This window comes from Vespa velutina, chromosome 2 (genome assembly GCF_912470025.1).
Source record: "Vespa velutina chromosome 2, iVesVel2.1, whole genome shotgun sequence".
Classification (NCBI taxonomy): Eukaryota; Metazoa; Arthropoda; class Insecta; order Hymenoptera; family Vespidae; genus Vespa; species Vespa velutina.
The window spans coordinates 7,692,077-7,711,783 of NC_062189.1; the positions used below are offsets into that span (position 1 = coordinate 7,692,077).

Below are 19,707 nucleotides of genomic sequence, written 5' to 3' on the forward strand. Positions count from 1 at the left end.
GTTTAAACGATTGTGAAGATTTTCATTTCATTATGTTACTGGTATGAATTTTGATAGATAAGATATACATTAATTCAAATCAAATAAAATTTTCATTTTGTTTATAGGTGAAGATAAACAATTAAATATGACGAGTCCACAAGTCGATATTCTACCATTACCACAACTTCAAAAACTTCTTTTAACTGCATTACCTAAGACACGTGTTAAAATACTAAAGATACCCTTCCACGCCACATGGCGACAGAGCATTTCTGATACTACTACACAATAAATAAAGATAAGATATAAAATGTGTAACAAAGAAAATATAAATGTAAGAAGAACAAATGTAAAAGAAACACAAATTACTTGACACGCGTATGTGTTTAAAAGTTTTGTAAATTTGACTCTATAGTGTTTGCACAACCAATTACAATGTTTATAACTTGGATGAGAAATAATTTATATATTTATGTGAGTTTTATAGCCTTCAACAAATATCTCTCTCGCAACGTGTTTGGTACATTGTACAGCTATCAGAGGCACAGTGCCATGGATAAAGATTTTGTGATAAACGAATACAAGAACGGCCTTCTTATCACGTAATATTTTATCTTATTAAATCAAAATTTTACGTGATACTGGTACTCTTGTATACATTTTTACAATTAAATGACAAATTCTGGCTTTTATAGGTTGCAGTTATATATCGCACTTTTTATCTGCACAAGAATGTTAAAGTAATTACAGCTTATCAAAGGTGCTGTGATGTGTACCTGTGTTAATGTCATCCAAGTTAATTTGCATAAAGCTCTGCATGAATATTAAATCGATCATTTAAAGAAAACGAACACTCGGAGCCAAAGAGTGACGGTACAGTTTTAAGAAATTTTATTTAAAGTTGGCGAGTAGAAAATTTTTTAATTTCTACGAATCTGCAAGACTATTCTCAATATAATAACGGTTAAAAAATATAAAATCATACGAAAGAAGCAAATCGTTTCAAAGTATATAATATAATGTTGATTTTCTATTTGGGGTAGCAGGACAAATCTAATCATTGTGGTCGGTCTGTAAGGCTCTATTTAGAAATTAGGTTGTATAAAATAATGGTATATATATTATTATTATTATCATAATTGTATCTTTAGTAGTTAAGATACGAGTTTTCCGCTGCAAAGAAGCTATGGCGAAATTGACAAGTAATTTTGTAGAATGTGTAATATAATTCTAATTTCGCTGCACTGTGCATAAGCAATATAAATAATATAAAAGAAGCTTATTGCGGTTGATCTGTACTCAGTACAAATTATATAGTTATAAGTTTCCAATGAATATCTAAATACGTTTATAAATTGTGGTATTCTATCCAGTCCTATTATTTCTTTATTTTTTTCTCTCCTTTTATTATAACAAAAAAAAAATAAATAATATAAGTAAAATAAATTTATAATCAGTACTTAGTATTAAATAACTCGAGGAAACATAGTGTTATTTGTTTTATGCAAAATAATATTGCGTATAACTGTTTTAAGAACTTGCTCTTTTTGTTCTTAAAACAGACAAATTAATGCATAAGGTTTGCAGTTGAATGTTATTGATTATTATTTTAATACAGCTACATTGTTGTTTTATTCATTGCGGTTATTTTTTGTTGCAATGAATTTGTTTTGCTTTGCAGCGTGAAAATTCAAATTATTACTGTTTTACTGTAACAGTCTAATTATACAGAAATCTTAATGATTGAGTAACATTAAGGGGGCTCTTTATATATGCTCCTCTTTGTAAGAAAAATTTTGTGAATTGACATATATGTAAACAAAAATAATAGAGCTCAAGATTTTATCAAAACAGAATTATAGATATATGTAACAAAATTAATATTCTGTATTCTTCTATCACATTCATTCAACATAATTGCAATGCTATTTTTACCTATTCTTTTTTTTTTCTTTTTTTCTTTTTTTCTTTTTTTTTTTTTTTTGGAATGTTGTAAATAAAAAAATAATTTAATATATTCCATGAGTTGGAAAGTTTAAATCCGTTGAGGAATTTTAATTTAAAACACGTCATGTGATTTTAGAGGTATACATTTTTTTAGAGATGTTAAATATTTTTTTATTAATATCAATTACTATATAATGTAAAATGGTGCATAGTTTCAATAGAAAATGCTATGAATCTTTTAATTATGGTTATATACACACACACACATATATATATATATATATATATTTATACTTTGAAAAGATTAATAATTTGGAGACCCCTTAATGTAAATATTTAATTACTATAACAATACCTGTATATTTCTAGAAAATTTTCTTAGATACAAATTGAAAAGAAATATCGAACATTTATCTGCACAACCTTATATACGTTATTTCAAGTTATACCATATAAAAAAATAATCTCCTTACACTGATATACAATGTTTTATTTCATTTATAAGAAATAAATAAGAAGATCTTAAAAGAGAACTTTGTCCAATAGGATTAACAAAGAATAAGAATTAACCATTTGGATTCGTTTGTACGTTTGATTTGATCTATCAATAAGTTAATACGAAATATCTCATGAAGATTTCGATAGTTAATTAATATTGTGCACTTTGTTATCATTCTTCATAAATAATTAACTGAGTGATATAACAAGACACTAAAATGATGGGATCTAAAAATGGCGAATGCATTTAATTTCTAAAAACGATATGGATTGTTGACAATCCATATTAATGAAATTCGATCTTCTAGAATGATATGATCATTTTTACTATATAGATAAAAAAAAGATAAGATGAATGCAGATTGAAAAAAAATGATCGCCAAAATTAACGAGAAAAATTAATTTACTCTTGTAGGAATGAAAATCAATATAGTGCGACAGAGCCCTCCATGATATCTCAGAAATCTCCGCCGTTGGTGTTCTTGCTGCGGCTGGAAAATTTCGAGGTTATGGTCTCTGAAATACATTAGAAGGTGAAACTACTGGCGTTCTATTTTTGTACGAAGGAAAAGTGTTTATTCTTACCGAAAGTGGGTGCACGGATTACGCATTATAATGCGTCTGAATGCGAAGAGATCTTACAAGGTGCTATGAAATAGAACGAAGATGAACAAAAAGAAGTCTCATTCTTCTTCGAAGCAGAACTATCATCAAAGACAAACGTCGGTGGTGAAAGCGAGAAAAAAGCTCAATGCTTTGTGCGACCAAGTTTTTCACAGTGAGTAAAATACCACGAGCCTTGTCTGACTTTGAATTTGGTGGTACGACTCTATCGCGATAGTCTACTTTATCAGGTCACACGAGGGTGGGGATCAACGTTTGCGATACTTATCGTCGGATTAAGCAATTTCTTGTCCAATAACTGGGGTAAATTATATTTTGATATAAAAACTAAAATATTTGAAATTACAAACTTTTAAATCATCTTTTCTTTCTCTCTAACAACAACAGTATAATGATTTATTTACACACAATATTCTTTCATTAACATATATATCTATATGCATATATACGTAATATATATATATATTATTTATTTGTGAATCATAAAATTTTATAAACTATTGAAGTTAATACAATGATGATCTGTACATCTTATGTAAACTATATGGTAATGAGAAATAATAATATTTATTTTAATTAATTTGTTTAGTGAGCTGCGATCCTGCGTATGACACACAGCTATGGGATTATTATATGAATATCACACCAAGTTTAATACTAATTACCTACAACACTAGTTATTTACAACCGATGAAGACAAAGCTATCAAAACAATCCCGGGGGGTTGGACAATTCATGAGCTGGCTGAAAGAGAATGATGTTAACGTAGATGGAGCAAGTATAGTTGGATTTACAGGATACGACTTAGGTCTAAGGGCAGAACGTGATTTTTTAGAGAATGAACTTATTTTGGAAATACCTAGGAAACTTATATTTAGTACTCAAACAGCTGCCCCTGAGTTAGAAAGTTTTCAACGTGATCCATTGATACAACAAATGCCACAAGTGGCATTAGCCATTGCTTTGCTCGTTGAAAAGTATAAAGAAAATTCAAAATGGAAATCTTATTTTGATATTCTTCCCACTAGTTATAATACAGTACTCTATATGAATCTGCTTGAAATGAAGGAGCTTAAAGGCAGTCTAACATTAGGTAAACTCTTTTTGTATAAAATGTCTGATTAAACAAGAAATATTCATAAAAATATATTTAAAATTGGTTTCTTTTTTTTCAGAAACTGCTTTGAAACAAGTCAGAAATATTACACGACAATACACTTATTTTAATAGAGTTTTTCAAAATGGAAACGATGCAGTATCTAACTTGCTCAGGGATTTTTTTTCTTATGATGATTATATGTGAGTAAATTATCTAGATATATTATTTAAATTTTGGTACTGACATAAGAAGGGTGATTATACAGACTGATCTTTTTACAAAAATATTTTATATTACATACTAAATCATAAATAAATACATTACGTCTACATGTATTTATAACTAAAGAACAAAAAGAGATGAGATTGACATCGTGATCATATTTATAACATATTAATGAACTTGATGTTTTCGTTCTTTTGAAAACATCTAATATGAGTTTGCTTTACTGCTCATAAGTATTTTGTATAAATTTTTGTCGAATATCTATGATCATTGCACAAAAAAAAAAATACTAAAAAGTTTACATCAATTTTACATCAGCCTTTGTCCAGTGTCAGTTTGCATGTTTGTTTTAAGTCTTTAACCACAAATAAATCTCAAATGAAAGTACGTACTTCAATTAAAAAGAAACTATGTTGTCTCATTTTATATAATCAGGTATAGTTTCCCAACTATCATTAGCATCGAGCGAATCATTATCGATGTCACACTTGGAATCATAGTCACCAGTATTTTGCTGTGAATCATTTTTTTCTGATCTCTTTGTCGTCGAAGTGGCAACTACACTCACCATTATATTATTCAGACTACTTGTATTGGACAACTTTCTGGCTGTTGCTATTGGACTTTGAAATACCGTTCGTGGAAAAGAGTTTCTGTACCTATATTTTTGTTTATGACGTATTCTACAAGCTACAAAGATGGCAAAGAATACGACTATCGTTACACCAAGTATAGCCCCACTAGCTATTATACTAGATTTAATCTTTGATAAACTTTTTCCCCGATCTTCATTTTCGTCATTATCATCGTGTTTCACTTCGTTTATAGATCCCTTGTATATCACACTTATATCTACTTCAGTATTATTTTGAATCATTTCTTTCGCATAATCACTTTGAACAATATTAATCGATTCATCGTCTATAGTTTTTTTATTTAATGTTTCTTCAATATTTTCAGAGATTCGTTGTTCCTGATCTTTATCAAACGACAAAGATGTAAAAGTATTAAATAATTCTGTGATCTTTATTAAATGATTTGGATCTTCATGTTTTTCGTTACTATAATTTTTTGTTTTAAAACTAATCTCTGTGGTAAATGAAAACTCTGTCATTTCCTTAATAAGTTTCGGATGGATCTGCGAAATATCAATGTGTTCTGTTTTATTCATCAATTTCTTTATTCCAATCGTTTCATTTCGAGGTTCATCAATGATACTTTTTTCTTCAAGATTATGAAGATGCTTTTTCTCTGATAATTGATTATCTTCCGATATTCTTAAAGCTTTATGATTTCTCAAACGAGATACTTCTGCTAAATGAACTTTACTGGAGCCTCTTTGACGTAAAGCAATCAGTTCTTCCAAAGTCATGTTCCTAGACTTTAACAAACGTTCCAGATTCTTACCCCCAGATCCAGAAGCAAATAATTCAAAAATCTCAGCACGAGCTTCTGGTTCTATTTCTGACATGATATCTTCGTAACGTTTACCTTCTGACATCACATCTTCTACATTAGGATGGTTTTTGAAGAAAGTTTTGATTGTTTCTTCGAAGGATGAATCGTTTTTGGATTTTGATAAAAAATCTTTTGAACGATCTTTATCTTTTTCTAGATATATAGTTTCATCTTTATCGCTATCATTTATGCATTCATTCTTTTTTATCGAAGAGGACACACGTATCTCGTCATCTTGTCGCATATCATTCAAAGGAGCATCATATTGATAATCTGCTTCAGAAATACTATCAAAATGATCTTCTGCTACAGCTAAATTAGAATTATCTTCCTTGTGTATAGTATCAGTATATATTTTATTAAATGGTTTGTTTTTTTCCAAATTTTTTGTAGTAAATGTCTCGACAGTCGGATTCAAAATTCTTACGATACTCAAGGTGGAACCTCTATCAGAACGATTTAGATTAATATTTTGCATAGAACGAACGATAGCATTATTTTCTGTTATTAAAGAAATCCAAATTGGTGATGCAGTAGTCCTTCCTTTTTTATAATCTGTAAAATCTGAAAATTCCATGATTTCATCATGATTCTCATCACTGTAGATCTCGCGCGTTGTATTTAGATTTTGATTCGTCTTATCATCGTTTTGATTCAAATCGATAGAGATTTCTGATGGAGAAATTGCTGCTAAAGTTTCAGTAGTAGTTTCTTTCAATTGTGAAATTTTCGTTGACACATGATCCATCGTGGTAATTGTTTTAGTCGTCGTCGTGTCAAGTATACTTTGATGGGTCGTGGACGGTAATTTAGCCAATGTGCTCGTCATTGCCAAAGATATCTGTTCGATATCATCACCAATTTCATCGATATCTTTCATTTTTAATGCGCTGATCACATCTGCTTTACCTTTTAACAGATCTATCAGAGTCAAATTTTTACGATGTAATATTTCTGAAAGACTAACACCTTCTTCTTGTTGCATTTTTAACAAAGATTTTATAGCTTCAATTTTCTTTGAAGATGCTTTATCTTTTTTATCATTAGATGATAAAATAGAATCAAATTTTATTCTTTCGTTATTATGCATCGTTTCTTTAGCACTTAAAATGAATTCTTCGTTCTGAGGTGGACGTCTTTTTCTTGGTCGAGGTTTTAAATATTCTTCGTCGGCTAAATCATGTTCATACTCATTTGGATGAACCTGAAAAGCATCACGATATCCAGTTGAAGTCATTCGATCGTTTCTAAGAAATTTATCTTTCGAAGGACGTTCAACCGGTACTTGTTCAATTTTCCCGCGCGATTGTCTTCCATATTTTCTTTCCTCCAATCGTATCGTCGAATCTTTAGGAAGAGGAAATCGTCTTTCTTGTCGTGAATCAACGTAATCGTTTCCTCCTTGATTCTCGTTGAGTTGACGATAATTAAGATTATCTCGATAAACTACGTCATAGGGATTATCATGTCCTGTTAAATCGGTTTCCTCTTGAGTATAGGTTTGTGCGAAGTGAGAAAATGGAAGCAAAGGTACAGCATCACCGTCACGCCATTTCGGTTCTAAAGCTTCGCCATTGTTTCTCCATTTTCCGAGTAATTCGCTTGACTTTTCTTTAGGAAGATACGAATCCTTATTATTTGTATCTGCCTTCTGAAAAAAAAAAGAAGATAATAATAATTTTCTTTACAATTCTCAAATTTTCCGATCATTTTTTAAATGTTTCTACATATTATTGTGGATTATATATTTCCTGTTAAAAAGTTACAAAAGATCGGAAGATCCAAAATAAACTCTTTCTTTTATCCAGAATCTTCTCGTTTCCGCGATTTCTCCCTAAGAAAGTGAAATATACGCTTCGAGACACATCCGCTTATACTCATTGTCAACTACTATGTCTTTCAGAGATTTACCTAAGAAACATTGTACTCCTTAGTTTGCTTGTTAACGTAATTTCATGAAATACGAGGAACTTATTTTTAAAAGCATCTTAAATAGTGGTTGTAATAATGTTTACCGTGTTCGTTATTGTAATAATTTTTATAACGTAATTATGTTTATAATATTAATAGCATATTTTTTTTTCTTTTTTTATAGAAAAGAAAAAATCATAAGTATCTGACAATTATTTGAATCAATTAATTACATTTGAAATAAGAAAAATAATGGATAGATAATAAAATTTTTACCATTTTTTAATATAAATTTTTTTTTTTCTTTTTTGAGGTTAAATTAGAGCTCCAATTACTACATCGTAAGTCATGCGAGTAAGTGCGGCGAAACGAGCTGTGCAAACGCAAATAACGATCAAAGTTCAACGACCATACGAAAAAGAAAGTGCGATCGTTAACGCGCCCGACGATGTGTTCGTTCTTACATGCATACATATGTTTTTAATGAGTTTTTTTTATTTTTTTTTAAAGCGGAACTACGCATCCATCGTCGTCTCTTATTTCGTGAGATCGAAAGGAAAGAAAATGAGGAAGAAGAAGATCGTTTCACTAGAAGATCTTTTTCGAAGATCTTTATTTCATATTTTCGTATCGAACGAAACTATGAAATCTTTCTCCGTTCTCTTTCTAATCATATATTTCTTTTCCTTTTTTCTCTTTTAATTTTTCAATAGATTTTCTGGTAACTACTTTGCACGCTAGTTTATTTCGTTCCAATTGATCGAACGCCGAAAATGCGAGAGAAGGCCATGAAAGGTGTAAACTAGTAAATACCGTAATCATTTTTTTTTTTTAATTTAATATTTTTGTATTCTATGTTTTTATAATTCCAATCCATTGTTTGTTTTAGTATACGAAATATTTTGATATTATTGATATTATCTTTTTCATATTAAATCCTCAATCTCAGTATTATCATATCTATTTTTGTCATTCCTTTTTTTTTAAATGCGTAAAAATTTTATTATTATATCTGTTTATATTAAATCTTCGAATTCGATATCTGTTTCTATCTTGCTGAAAAATTTTATTATAACATTTTTAATAATTTTTTACATTAAAATTTGATTTTATTTTCGATCGGTAAAATGAAATTCTCACGTACGTCGGTAAAGAAATTCCGAAAAATTTTTAACACAAATTTTCTCTACGATTTGGCACTTAACTCGGCGTTAGATAGAAAAGGATTTTTCTCTTAAATATGTTCATCTTCTTCGGGATCATTTAATGGTGACAAAATGTTCGTAGTCTCGTATTTTTACCAGGTACCAGCTTTCTCTTCCCCTCTCTTTCTCTCTCTTTCTTTCTATCTTTCTATCTATCTTTCTATCTTGTGGTTTACCGATTGTTACATCGTGGTCGTTCGTCCCATCGTAGCAATGTCCTACACTTTCTCGTGCCGTCTCTTTGCTAATTACGATACGTGATGACAACGAAGTGGTTCCTTCCTCTTACGTACATTACAAACACACTTCAACATATATATATATATATATATATATATATATATATATATATATATATATATACATATGTATTTATACCTTTCGCTTTTCTACGATCGCGTGAAATCCGAGAAACTATAATGACGATAATAATAATAATTATTATTATTATTATACAATTCATTATTCAAAATTATAAAAAAACGAAGATATAACTATTTGCATTAAAAAAGAGATTTAGAAATTTCAAGAAATTTTAATTATATATATATTATACATATGTGTGCGTATGTATGTAATAAAAAAAAGAAATGTGGAACAATTCAATTAAAAATTAGTATCGGAACGACACTAATCATTTATACGTACAATATATTATTCAATCTTGATGATAATTATTATTATTAAATTCGATAATTATTCAGAATTTCGAGATTTTCAGAAATATTTATCATATGTATGTGTAACAAATCAAAAAGATTTAAAAAATTTTGATTAAAAATTCGAATTGAAATGACATTATTAGTCGATTTTAATAAATGACATAATATAATTTATCTCAAGTTTGTAAATTATTCTCGAGAATAAGAGTACATATTAAAGGACTCGCATTCGTGCTCCTTCTAAATGAATACTTCCGTTCGATGCTTCGCACTCGGTGAATCTAGGCGAATCGGTTCTACTTTTTTCTATTTTCTTTTTTTTTCTTTCTTTTCTTTTTTATTATCTTTTTACATTTTCTTTAACTTTCTTACCACATGATCCTCGATCACGATATCTTCGATTCCTGGCCTGTTCAGTGTTGTTTCTCCGTGAACTGAACGACAACCTGGAAGATACAGGATGTTCGCGATCGATAAAAATAGAATGATCCTCTTCTGCATAGTCCAAGATATGTATCGTTATAGCGGTTATACACAGAATTACAAAAATCACGTTTTTTCGATTACACAAGCCCAAAATGAAGTTCATTCGATCTCAAAACAAACACAAAAACATTTATTTATCGGCTATTATTTAATTAATTGAATAAGTAATATATATATTACTTATTGAATTGTCACTTTCCTTTTTTCTTTTTATTTTCTTTTTTTAGAATCTATCACTGATCGATTACAAAAAAAGTTTTAAAAAAACTCGTTCCTGGTTTCTTTTTTAGTAATCTTTTTATCACAAATTACACTACACGTATATATACATATATATGAATATGTGTGCATGTGTATATTTGATTTTGTTAGTTTCTTGTCTTTTTACATAAACGAAATGTCCGCCCACACTGGACAAATCGTTCTTGTCGACTGACGAGAGTTTTCTCTGCGGTTGCTACTAAAGTAAGCCGGTGAAATTCGAGAGGAGAGGAGTCTGCGATCTAAACGTTCTCTTAACGCACAATCTTCTTCTTTATCTTCTTACCAGATACAGTATGTACTTTTTCTTACTGTTCGAAGATTAAGATCTACATTTTTTTATGTGATGAAAGAATAAATAAATACATTATTTGTTTTTTTTTCTTTTTTTTTCTTTTTTTTTTTTTTTCCTAAATACTCCTATTCGAGTGAAGTATATTTATAAAAAAAAATACTTCGTTTCACGATTAAATAATTCATTTGTTTGTTTCTTTCCATTATTCAAACATTATTTTAATTTCAGTCGTAATATATTTTTAATAGATATCTACGTTGAAGATCAAAAATATAATATAGAATTCGAAAAAGGAGAAAAAGAGAGAAAATCATATAATTTTACACTTCGAAATAATTAATACGACTTTCGTTGTTACAAACAGAGTAAAACTCATCCTATTTTACTCTTTTGTTTCATACACGCGTGTTATACATGTTTCTTTATTAATTCTTCATTGTACGTACTTATACACCGAGTTTCACTTTTCACACACGTTTCTGTTGGTTACGAGAAAGAGGATGAGAAAAAAGGAGCATCATTTTTTCCTTTTCACAATTAGTTGAAAATAATAATAATAATATAAAATCGTCCAACGTTTTAATATTAATGTCATCGAAATGTAACTAAATATTTATAAAAATGTAATCTTTATCCTGTGGACATGTGTGTATATATATATATACATATATATATATATATATACATATATATATATATATACATATACACACATACAATGTATATATTGGGTTGATGCAAAAGTTCGTTCCATTTTTTATACAAACATTGAAGAAAACTTTTACTTACTATTTTTAGTATATATATATTTTTATATTTAAATAAATATAAAAATTATATATATATTTAAATATATATATATTAAATATAAAAATATATATATATTAAATAAAAATATATATATATATATATTTAGTATGTAAGATATTTTTTTTATAATGAGAAATAATAATATATTTCAATATTAATATTAAAGCATTTATCGTGTTAAAGCAATCTCTAAAAAATCTCTTGAAAAAATTGATTTAAATTTGTTTACATTTAATTTGAATTTGATTAATATTTATAATTTTCTTTTTCTTTTTAATTTAATATTTGTAATATATTTCTCAAGTGAATTTGAATTTAATTTGTTAATATTTTTACATTATTTATTTATTTATTTTTTTTTTTAATTTCATGAATTTCATATTTGTTGTAATATATTCTAGAATTTAATTTTTCTATAAATTAAATTTGTTTATTTCAATTTGCATTTTACAATTAAGTAATCTGATTTTTTTTTCTATAAATCATATGGAATTTAAATATATTTAAGATGAAATTGCAAAAGAGAAAGTCACATTTAAAAAAAAGAAAAGAAATGAAATTAGTTGTCTCCATTTTTAATTCAATGAATCTGATTGTCAACAAAAAAATTCTTTATTATATGATATATTTTTTCTTATATTTCTTTATTATATGATAATTACAAGTTGATATTTGAAATTGCTATTTCTTTATTCACTCGCACGTTCAGTTCTGTATCATCGTTGTCGATGATGCATCATCTCCTTGGGAGAAAGTACGCGTAGCAAAGATCTCACGACCTTCCCACGTGCACTCAAGTGTGCATCCCCATCCTATCCCTGCTGCAAATACCAACTGATGACGTCGAGACTCTCCTCTCCTTTTTCGCCATTGTCCCTACAATTTTCCCTTCTTTCTTTTTCTTTCTCTTTTTATTCCTACTCCTCATTGAACATCTTGCTTAGTGAAGAAGGCTTTAATTAATTTGAACTATGAAATTCATAATAATTCTAATTTATTCCTCTGATTACTATGATCATATATTTTTATATAAATATAAAGATTAAATAATAATAATAATAATATTACTATTATTATAAATACATAATAATTATTGAAATAATATATATATATATATATATATATATATATATATATATCAAAAATAAATATACATATAGAACGTTATATTATTATATTTATATAATTACTTATGTAATATATGATATTCTAATTATGTATATATAATTAAATTATAGTAATAATAAATATATAATAAAATATTACAATAACAATAATATTAACAGACAAAATTAAAAAATAACGAAGATGATAAGTTAAGTATTTACAAAACAACAAAAATATAAAAAATGATTGAAAATCATAAAACTTTCTGAACTTAATTTTGATATATATGTAATTGAAAGTTTTTTATTTCGAACAAATACAAATCTTTAAAAGATGTATATTATATACATATATTAATACGTTGCCAATCAAAGGGTTAATAACAGATTCGTTTTTATTAAGATACGTAGTATCTCTCGATCTTCTACTACCATGTATGTTTTCAAATGTATGTATGTATGTATATAAATATGTAAATATGTAGTTGATTTATATTGACAAGAAAGGCACGCTCGTTATTCTTACAATAAAAGATATATAAATATGTATGTAAAAACTATAGATGAGGATCAAATAAGTGAGAACCTCTTTTTCCTGAAGAGATAGAGAAAGTCGAAAGGGAAACGACGAAGCAACACCAACAGCTATGAATCTTTTTATGTATATACCATATACTTCCATTTCCGGTGATCTAGGTCAAGTTCTTAAAAAAAAAAGAAAAACAAAAAAGATCGTCGTGAGACTGTAAAATGATTATTCTCTTTCCTGTGATCGTTTCGAAGGGGAAAGTAGTAGTTCGCTCTGCTAATCCGAAAACGAATGTTCTCTTTTTTCTTCCTTTTCAAAAATGATGTATATATATCTCCATGTTCTTTTTTATATAAATAGTATGTCATCTTAATCTTTACAAAGAGATTAAGATAAAGATCTATCTTATAGTATATATATATATATATATTATAATATAGCTATACACTATATATATATATATAGTTTATAGCTATATTATAATATAATATTAATTAAAATAATACTATATTACTATATACTATAATATAAAGAAGTATATATGTATAGTATATATTGTATTATCTTTATATTATAGTATAATTACATAAACACACACACAATTTTATATAAAATATAAATATAAATTTATGTAAAAATATCGATATTTACTATTAATATTTATTATGATAGTATTTCTTTTTTTCAGTTGGGCCGTTTCTACAGTAATGACAAGACAAAATTTAATCCCAAGTGAAGATGGATCCAGTATGATACATGCTTTGATACCAATGTGGGATATGTGTAATCATGAAGAAGGAAGGGTACATAAACATTTTATATATCTATATATTTCTCTCTCTCTCCCCTCTCTCTCCCTCTTCCTCTCCCTCTCTCGAGACTATATGTAGTAATATTTTACCTAAAAAATGCTCTCTTTTTTAGATAACTACAGGTTTTAATACAACTTCTGATTGTTGCGAATGTTATGCCATGAGAGATTTTAAAAAAGGAGAACAGATATTCATCAGTTATGGTTCAAGAACTAATTCCGATTTTCTAGTACATTCAGGATTCGTTTGTCTAGAAAATAAAAAGGTATATAAGAAATGATAATTTATGTATATGTATGTACATAAATCAACCATATTAACATATTATGCGGATCCGATGTTTTCTTGCTTATAATATTTCCTAATCATATCTAATTATATATATATATATATATATATATATATATTCGAATGTATTGTTGTCATCTGTTAGCAGATAATCAAATTTTCTAGTTAAAATGTGATATAAAACGATTTAATGTGTTAAGAAAAAAAAAGAAAAAGAAAAGAAAAATCAGCTAAATGATATTAATTTTTCTAGGATGGCGTTAGACTACCTCTTGGTATCAGTAAATCAGATCCACTTAGAAAAGAACGTATTGAGCTTTTAGAAAAATTAGGATTACCGGCGACCGGTGACTTTTTATTAAAAGCTGGCACTGAACCAATTTCGGATTCGCTTCTGGCATTTCTTCGTGTCTTTAACATGAGAAAAATAGAACTTACCCATTGGTTGAAATCGGATAAAGTTACTGATTTAAAACACGTTGATTGTGCTTTAGATACCATTGTCGAAGAAAACGTGATGAAGTTTTTATTAGACAGATTAAAATTACTAATTGCTAAATATCCTTCAACAATAGAGGTAAAAGTTATAAGTATATATAAAAGAAAATAGTAAATTAAATGATAAGTTGAATGAATTATAATATAAAATTTTTTTATTTCTTTTTTTTTTTTTTTTTTTTTTTTTTTTTTAATCTTATTATATAGGAGGACTTAGAGAAACTCAATACCAGATTACCGAAGATGCAACGCTTGATCGTACAATTGAGAGTATCCGAAATGAAAATTCTATTGAGCGCACTCGATTATGTAGGACAATGGTTAAAAGTCTGAAAAATGAGAGCCACAAAAATGACAAATGAGGAAATGACTATCTTCTACTATTGTCATATGAAGAATCTCTCTCTCTCTCTCTCTCTCTCTCTCTCTCTCTCTCTCTCTCTCTCTCTCTCTCTCTCTCTCTCTCTCTCTCTCTCTCTCTCTCTCTCTCTCTCTCTCTCTCTCTCTCTCTCTCTCTCTCTCTCTCTCTCTCTCTCTCGAATGTAATTTTATTTTTACAGTTACAAGTTATCTCTATAATACTTCGGGATGATAAAAGTCGGATATGAGGAAAAAATCTTTGCAATATGATAAAACTAGGATAAGAAAACGGAGAGAAAGTGAAAACGAGAATCAATGTTAAATGCATTTAACAAAAAAAAAACAAAAAAAAAACAAAAAACAAAAACAAAAAAAAACAAAAAAAAATAAATAAAAGAAGAATTAAAGCGAGATGCTGTATATGTAGACGAAAAAAAAGTAAGTTTGATTGCAAAAGTTTTAATGCACGTATATAGAATATACCTCGACTTTTATTTTTCAATGAAAAACAACGATCGCAAAACGCTAGACTATATTTCATATTGCCTTTCGTCGACATATGCTGTGTTCTTATCGGAACCATTTTTCTCAGTGGAATAGTGATCGATCGATCGATAGATCGTAATGATTTACTAACAACTATGAGCTCGACAAGTTGCTGTATTTAATAATAAGTATATCAAAAAAAGAAAAAAAAGTGGTTATTATGAATAAGCTTTTATTTTTTTTAAAGAGAATACTTAAGGAAACTTAACTCTTTATATCATCCAATATTTTATAGCATAGCTATGCTACCATATAGATCTGTAATTACAAGTACATTGTACATTATAAAGATTTTTGCGAAGGTGTTATTACGTGACTGAGTCATAGTACCAAAAAAAAAAAGTAACAAAGAAGAAAATACAAAAAATAATAAAATCTAACATAACATCTTAAATGCTTCCTAATCATTAAGGTTTCATCTCTGTATGACAATGCAAGAGAAGTTGGAGATATACTTGTGCATTACGTTAAAATGCGTATGCTTATACAGAAATTATACATCTCTATACAATGTTTTAGATGTTCTATAATGTAAAGAACGAACGGATTGAGACAAAAAAAAAAGAATAATATAACGGTATATTATTTTGAGAGTACATTATTTAATAATCGAAAATTTTTGATGCCCACTCCTTTTTATGCGCAAGGGTACAGACAAATTAGAGAAGCATCATTAAAGCATTTGACATTGTGCAAGCTACCCTGTTTGAACAATTAATAAAATCAAATTCTTATAATATTATTTTTTCCGAATAAAATTTTATAAAATAAATACATTGCTTATAAGCATATAATTATAAATTTAACGTATCATTTTAATATGATTTATAATAATAATAATTTGTGTGCCTCTATCATAAATTCGGGAACTTACTAACTCTTAACATAGACATTTATATATTGAGTTTCAACAACAGTACGATTTAATTTCTATAACGTAATTATGTGTTATATATTCGTAAGAGTATAAAATGTATGTTTAAAATTATTACACATTTGTATTCCAATTTTTCGTACTTCGCAGGAGCAATTAGTAGCGATTCACAGCCAAAGTACTTGTCCACACTGTTGTACCGACGTGTAATCTGCTGCTTGCTTTAAAAGTAATTATTGTTATTTAATTAAACTAACATTTCGACCGCCCGTATAACAAATAGGCGCTTCGCATAGGTTCGGATATGTAGCTTTATTTCCATTACCCTCGTTATGCTCCTTCTCATCCTTTTCCTCTTTAATAGCTTCTCTTTTTATGTCCTCTATCCCGTGATCTTCCTTTACATGTAATATCAGTCGTGTTAAAGCATAAAATATTTTGTCACAAAGATCGCATTGATATGATTTTCCGTCGGCTGCTTCCAAACAATGAGCATGCTCTTTCATAGGTAAATAAGCCTGTCTGTGCATAGCTAAATGTTTTTCATGATCCATTGCGAGAACAAATTCGTAGGAACAAATTAGGCACTTCAAATGATGTTTCATCCACATTGTGTGTGCCTTTAATCTATGTAAGCTATCATAAACTTCACCACAGACGGGACACTTTAAACACTTGTGATTTTGTAATATGGTTTTGTTTCCATACAATCCTCCACATTCTTTACACTGGTAAGTCCGCCTTTTTTTGCAAGCATGTTTAAACCAATGTTTTTCTAATTGGGGCAACAAATCAAACACTAGTTTACACATTGTACATACAAATCTTCCTCTGCGATCTCTCTTGATACTGAAACTTAGAGAGCAAATACCCCAGTGTTTTTCAAAATTACTTTTGCGCATTATATTTTCATTGCAATATTCGCACTGATCTTGGTGCTTTGACAAATGGGCGAACAACATACCAGGTTCTGTGTTAGTATATTCGCAAAATGAGCAAGTATATGCTTCTCTTTCCTTATACATATGTGTAAAAAGATGTTTTTGAAATGAGGTCGATGTGAAAAACATAGCACCACAGGCTGGACACTTCAAATAAGGTTTACCACGTTCTGTATAATAGAGAGGAAGAGGTCGGAAACTCTTCAACCAATTGTTACTTTCCTTAAGATCTGCCTCATTTTTCTCAAACTGACTGTTATCGAATGTTTTGGTATTGTAATTTATTTGTTCCATGCTTTCTTTTATGTCTTTCGTAGTCTCTGTTTGTTCCCCGTTTTTAATACCAATTATTGCTTCTTGTTCGGACACAAATTCGCCTAACAATATTATCTTATTGTGCTGTTTTGAACTATGTTGAATTTTAGAATTTTTTTCAAAAGGGATCAAACTATCATACAGTTTCAGTCCTTTAGTCGTAGTCACAGCTTTATCATTAACTTGTTCAAGACCAGTTAAAATAACAAATTCTTTTCCATTAGGAATAGAAGTGACGTATGATACCGACGAATCTGTATTTACATTATTCCAAGAATTAGTTGCAGACTCACCGTCAACATCTGATCCTTTCTGAAGAAGTAAGACCTTGGATGCTTCTTTCTCCAAGAAATCTTCTTCGTCAGATTGTATAGAAAGTAAAGCGTTTTTTAGAATGCATCCACTACTTTCTTCATGTCCCTTATCACCTTTTTTTCCTCTACAACTTTCTTGGACTCGTACGGTATTAGTTGTAACACCGTCGCTGTCAGAGTCTTTTGACCTTAGCATATTATTATTGCATTAATGTGGTGCACACTTAAATAAAAAGAGGCGCTGAAATAGATAAGAAAAAAAAAAGAAAAAAAAATATTAGTCAGTTATGATATATTTGTAATGATTATTAAATATCCAAGTACTTCTCACAAATCACCGTATTATAACCGAGATTAATTTAAAATAATAATAAAAGAGGTCAATAATCATTTACATACTTGCAACCAGTAACACCGTAGAGTTGCATTCATTTTTTTGGGATACGGTACAAGTCATTGCGTATACCATAATGTCCCCACGCTATCATTCGTCGAAAAAAAATGCGAGGAGTACTGGTAAAGAAAATGTACAGTATTTACTTTGCAAATGTCACATGTAACCTTTGTTGATGGGATAAAATTTGTCAGTATCTCGATCATAAGGATCAGCTGTTTCTTCGTTATAAGCAATTGACAGATCGCCAGATTGAAGATACGCGACACTGCAGTTTAACCAATTTATCTACATTCTTAGCGTTGGTATGAAAAGTCTACCTTTCGATTGGTTGATTCCGTCGTAACCGAAAGATTCTCTGCGCGATCTACGTTTTTTTTTCTTTTCTTTTTTCTTTTCTTTTTTTTTTATATATATATATATATATATATAAACAACAAGAAAAAGAAAAAAAGAAAAGAAAAGAAAAAAAAAATAAACACGTTGAAGAGATATAAATCCGGTTTTCTTACAATTAACTAAAAATTACGATATATATATGAGATATATTCAAATATAAACTATTTCCTCTTTTAAACGTGATGGAATGTATACATTCTATAAATTACCAACATATTGATCAGTAATCTGTTTTATCGACAATAGATTAGAAAGAGCATCTTCCACCAATACTATTCTTTCTTTTTTTTAAATACGATCACTATAGATTTAACAAGTAAAGAAAGTTTTTTGTTATGATCCAAAAGAATTTACAATCCACAAAAGTGATTAAATTTGATATAAAAATAATAACATTACCAACACTTTGTCACAAACAGATTATAGCGCTAATATTGGTAACAATTAAAACTAAGAATTGTTATAGCTTGAAAATGCACGATAGTTACCTTAACAATGAGCAAACGCGAAGGGTGTCATGGCGGTTATGATCGAATTGGTTGCTTACTTATTAGCGGTAGTCACGTGATTTTGAATGTATTAGTATTTTAAGTATTAGTTATCTTAAAGTAGTTTGATAAAGTAAACTTATTAAATTTTTTGTTATATAAAGAGCCGTGGAAAAGTTAAAAAGAGAAAATCTTTTTTTTTTAAATATAATACAGTATGTACATATATATATATTCGACATGATATACTATACAATACATAAATAAATACGTTAATATCTTATCAAATAATAATACGAATCTGAACTAAAATAAAAATCTAATTTATGAAAAATGTATATGGAATGTACTTGTAGGCATATTGTACTGTCAATTTATCG

At 28.4% G+C, this 19,707-nt stretch overlaps 4 protein-coding genes across 13 annotated transcripts in view; 2 read left to right on the forward strand and 2 right to left on the reverse strand.

The window, feature by feature from the left end:
- The window catches only part of LOC124946744, a 10,182-nt gene extending 8,319 nt beyond the window's left edge, over positions 1 to 1,863 (forward strand). For all 3 annotated transcript variants that reach the window (XM_047487919.1, XM_047487917.1, XM_047487918.1), the window contains one exon: positions 108 to 1,863. In XM_047487919.1, the coding sequence (XP_047343875.1) occupies positions 108 to 274 (167 nt within the window). In that variant the 3' untranslated portion in view covers positions 275 to 1,863. The remainder of the gene's footprint in view (positions 1 to 107) is intronic.
- On the reverse strand, positions 11 to 10,802 carry LOC124946746. Of its 4 annotated transcripts, none has more exons than XR_007100171.1 (3): positions 9,984 to 10,802; positions 3,013 to 7,484; positions 11 to 2,918 (listed from the first exon to the last, which is right to left on the reverse strand). XR_007100171.1 is itself a non-coding variant. In XM_047487920.1 (2 exons), the coding sequence occupies exons 1-2, from the start codon at positions 10,110 to 10,112 to the stop codon at positions 4,794 to 4,796; spliced, it is 2,820 nt and encodes a 939-aa protein (XP_047343876.1). In that variant the 5' UTR covers positions 10,113 to 10,802; the 3' UTR covers positions 11 to 4,793. The 4 variants fall into 4 exon arrangements, 1 of the variants encoding a protein (XP_047343876.1); XR_007100170.1 differs by having other exon boundaries at positions 11 to 2,943; XR_007100173.1 differs by lacking the exon at positions 9,984 to 10,802 and adding an exon at positions 8,021 to 9,227 and having other exon boundaries at positions 11 to 2,943.
- Positions 2,449 to 16,773, forward strand: LOC124946751 (actin-histidine N-methyltransferase). 3 transcript variants are annotated; one of them, XM_047487932.1, is made up of 8 exons: positions 2,449 to 3,205; positions 3,282 to 3,354; positions 3,641 to 4,144; positions 4,227 to 4,350; positions 13,787 to 13,901; positions 14,023 to 14,175; positions 14,452 to 14,775; positions 14,904 to 16,773. In XM_047487932.1, the coding sequence occupies exons 1-8, from the start codon at positions 3,179 to 3,181 to the stop codon at positions 15,027 to 15,029; spliced, it is 1,446 nt and encodes a 481-aa protein (XP_047343888.1). In that variant the 5' UTR covers positions 2,449 to 3,178; the 3' UTR covers positions 15,030 to 16,773. The 3 variants fall into 3 exon arrangements, with proteins under 3 accessions (XP_047343888.1, XP_047343887.1, XP_047343889.1); XM_047487933.1 differs by having other exon boundaries at positions 2,460 to 3,205; positions 3,269 to 3,354; XM_047487931.1 differs by lacking the exon at positions 3,282 to 3,354 and having other exon boundaries at positions 2,458 to 3,205.
- LOC124946747 (zinc finger protein 845-like) lies at positions 15,141 to 18,799 on the reverse strand. 3 transcript variants are annotated; one of them, XM_047487923.1, is made up of 3 exons: positions 18,446 to 18,790; positions 16,802 to 18,287; positions 15,141 to 16,697 (listed from the first exon to the last, which is right to left on the reverse strand). In XM_047487923.1, the coding sequence occupies exons 2-3, from the start codon at positions 18,240 to 18,242 to the stop codon at positions 16,633 to 16,635; spliced, it is 1,506 nt and encodes a 501-aa protein (XP_047343879.1). In that variant the 5' UTR covers positions 18,243 to 18,287; positions 18,446 to 18,790; the 3' UTR covers positions 15,141 to 16,632. The 3 variants fall into 3 exon arrangements, with proteins under 3 accessions (XP_047343879.1, XP_047343878.1, XP_047343877.1); XM_047487922.1 differs by having other exon boundaries at positions 16,554 to 18,287; positions 18,587 to 18,799; XM_047487921.1 differs by having other exon boundaries at positions 16,554 to 18,287; positions 18,446 to 18,798.
- Between the last annotated feature and the right edge of the window lie 908 nt (positions 18,800 to 19,707).

Coding starts and splice junctions, on each gene's coding strand:
- LOC124946747 (XM_047487922.1), bottom strand. CDS start 18,242: ATGCTAAGGTCAAAAGACTCTGACAGCGACGGTGTTACAACTAATACC.
- LOC124946746 (XM_047487920.1), bottom strand. CDS start 10,112: ATGCAGAAGAGGATCATTCTATTTTTATCGATCGCGAACATCCTGTAT. Junction 7,485..9,983: donor TCGTGATCGAGGATCATGTG/GTAAGAAAGTTA, acceptor TTTTTTTTTCAG/AAGGCAGATACAAATAATAA.
- LOC124946751 (XM_047487931.1), top strand. CDS start 3,094: ATGAACAAAAAGAAGTCTCATTCTTCTTCGAAGCAGAACTATCATCAA. Junction 3,206..3,640: donor GTGCGACCAAGTTTTTCACA/GTGAGTAAAATA, acceptor TAATTTGTTTAG/TGAGCTGCGATCCTGCGTAT. Junction 14,776..14,903: donor AATATCCTTCAACAATAGAG/GTAAAAGTTATA, acceptor CTTATTATATAG/GAGGACTTAGAGAAACTCAA.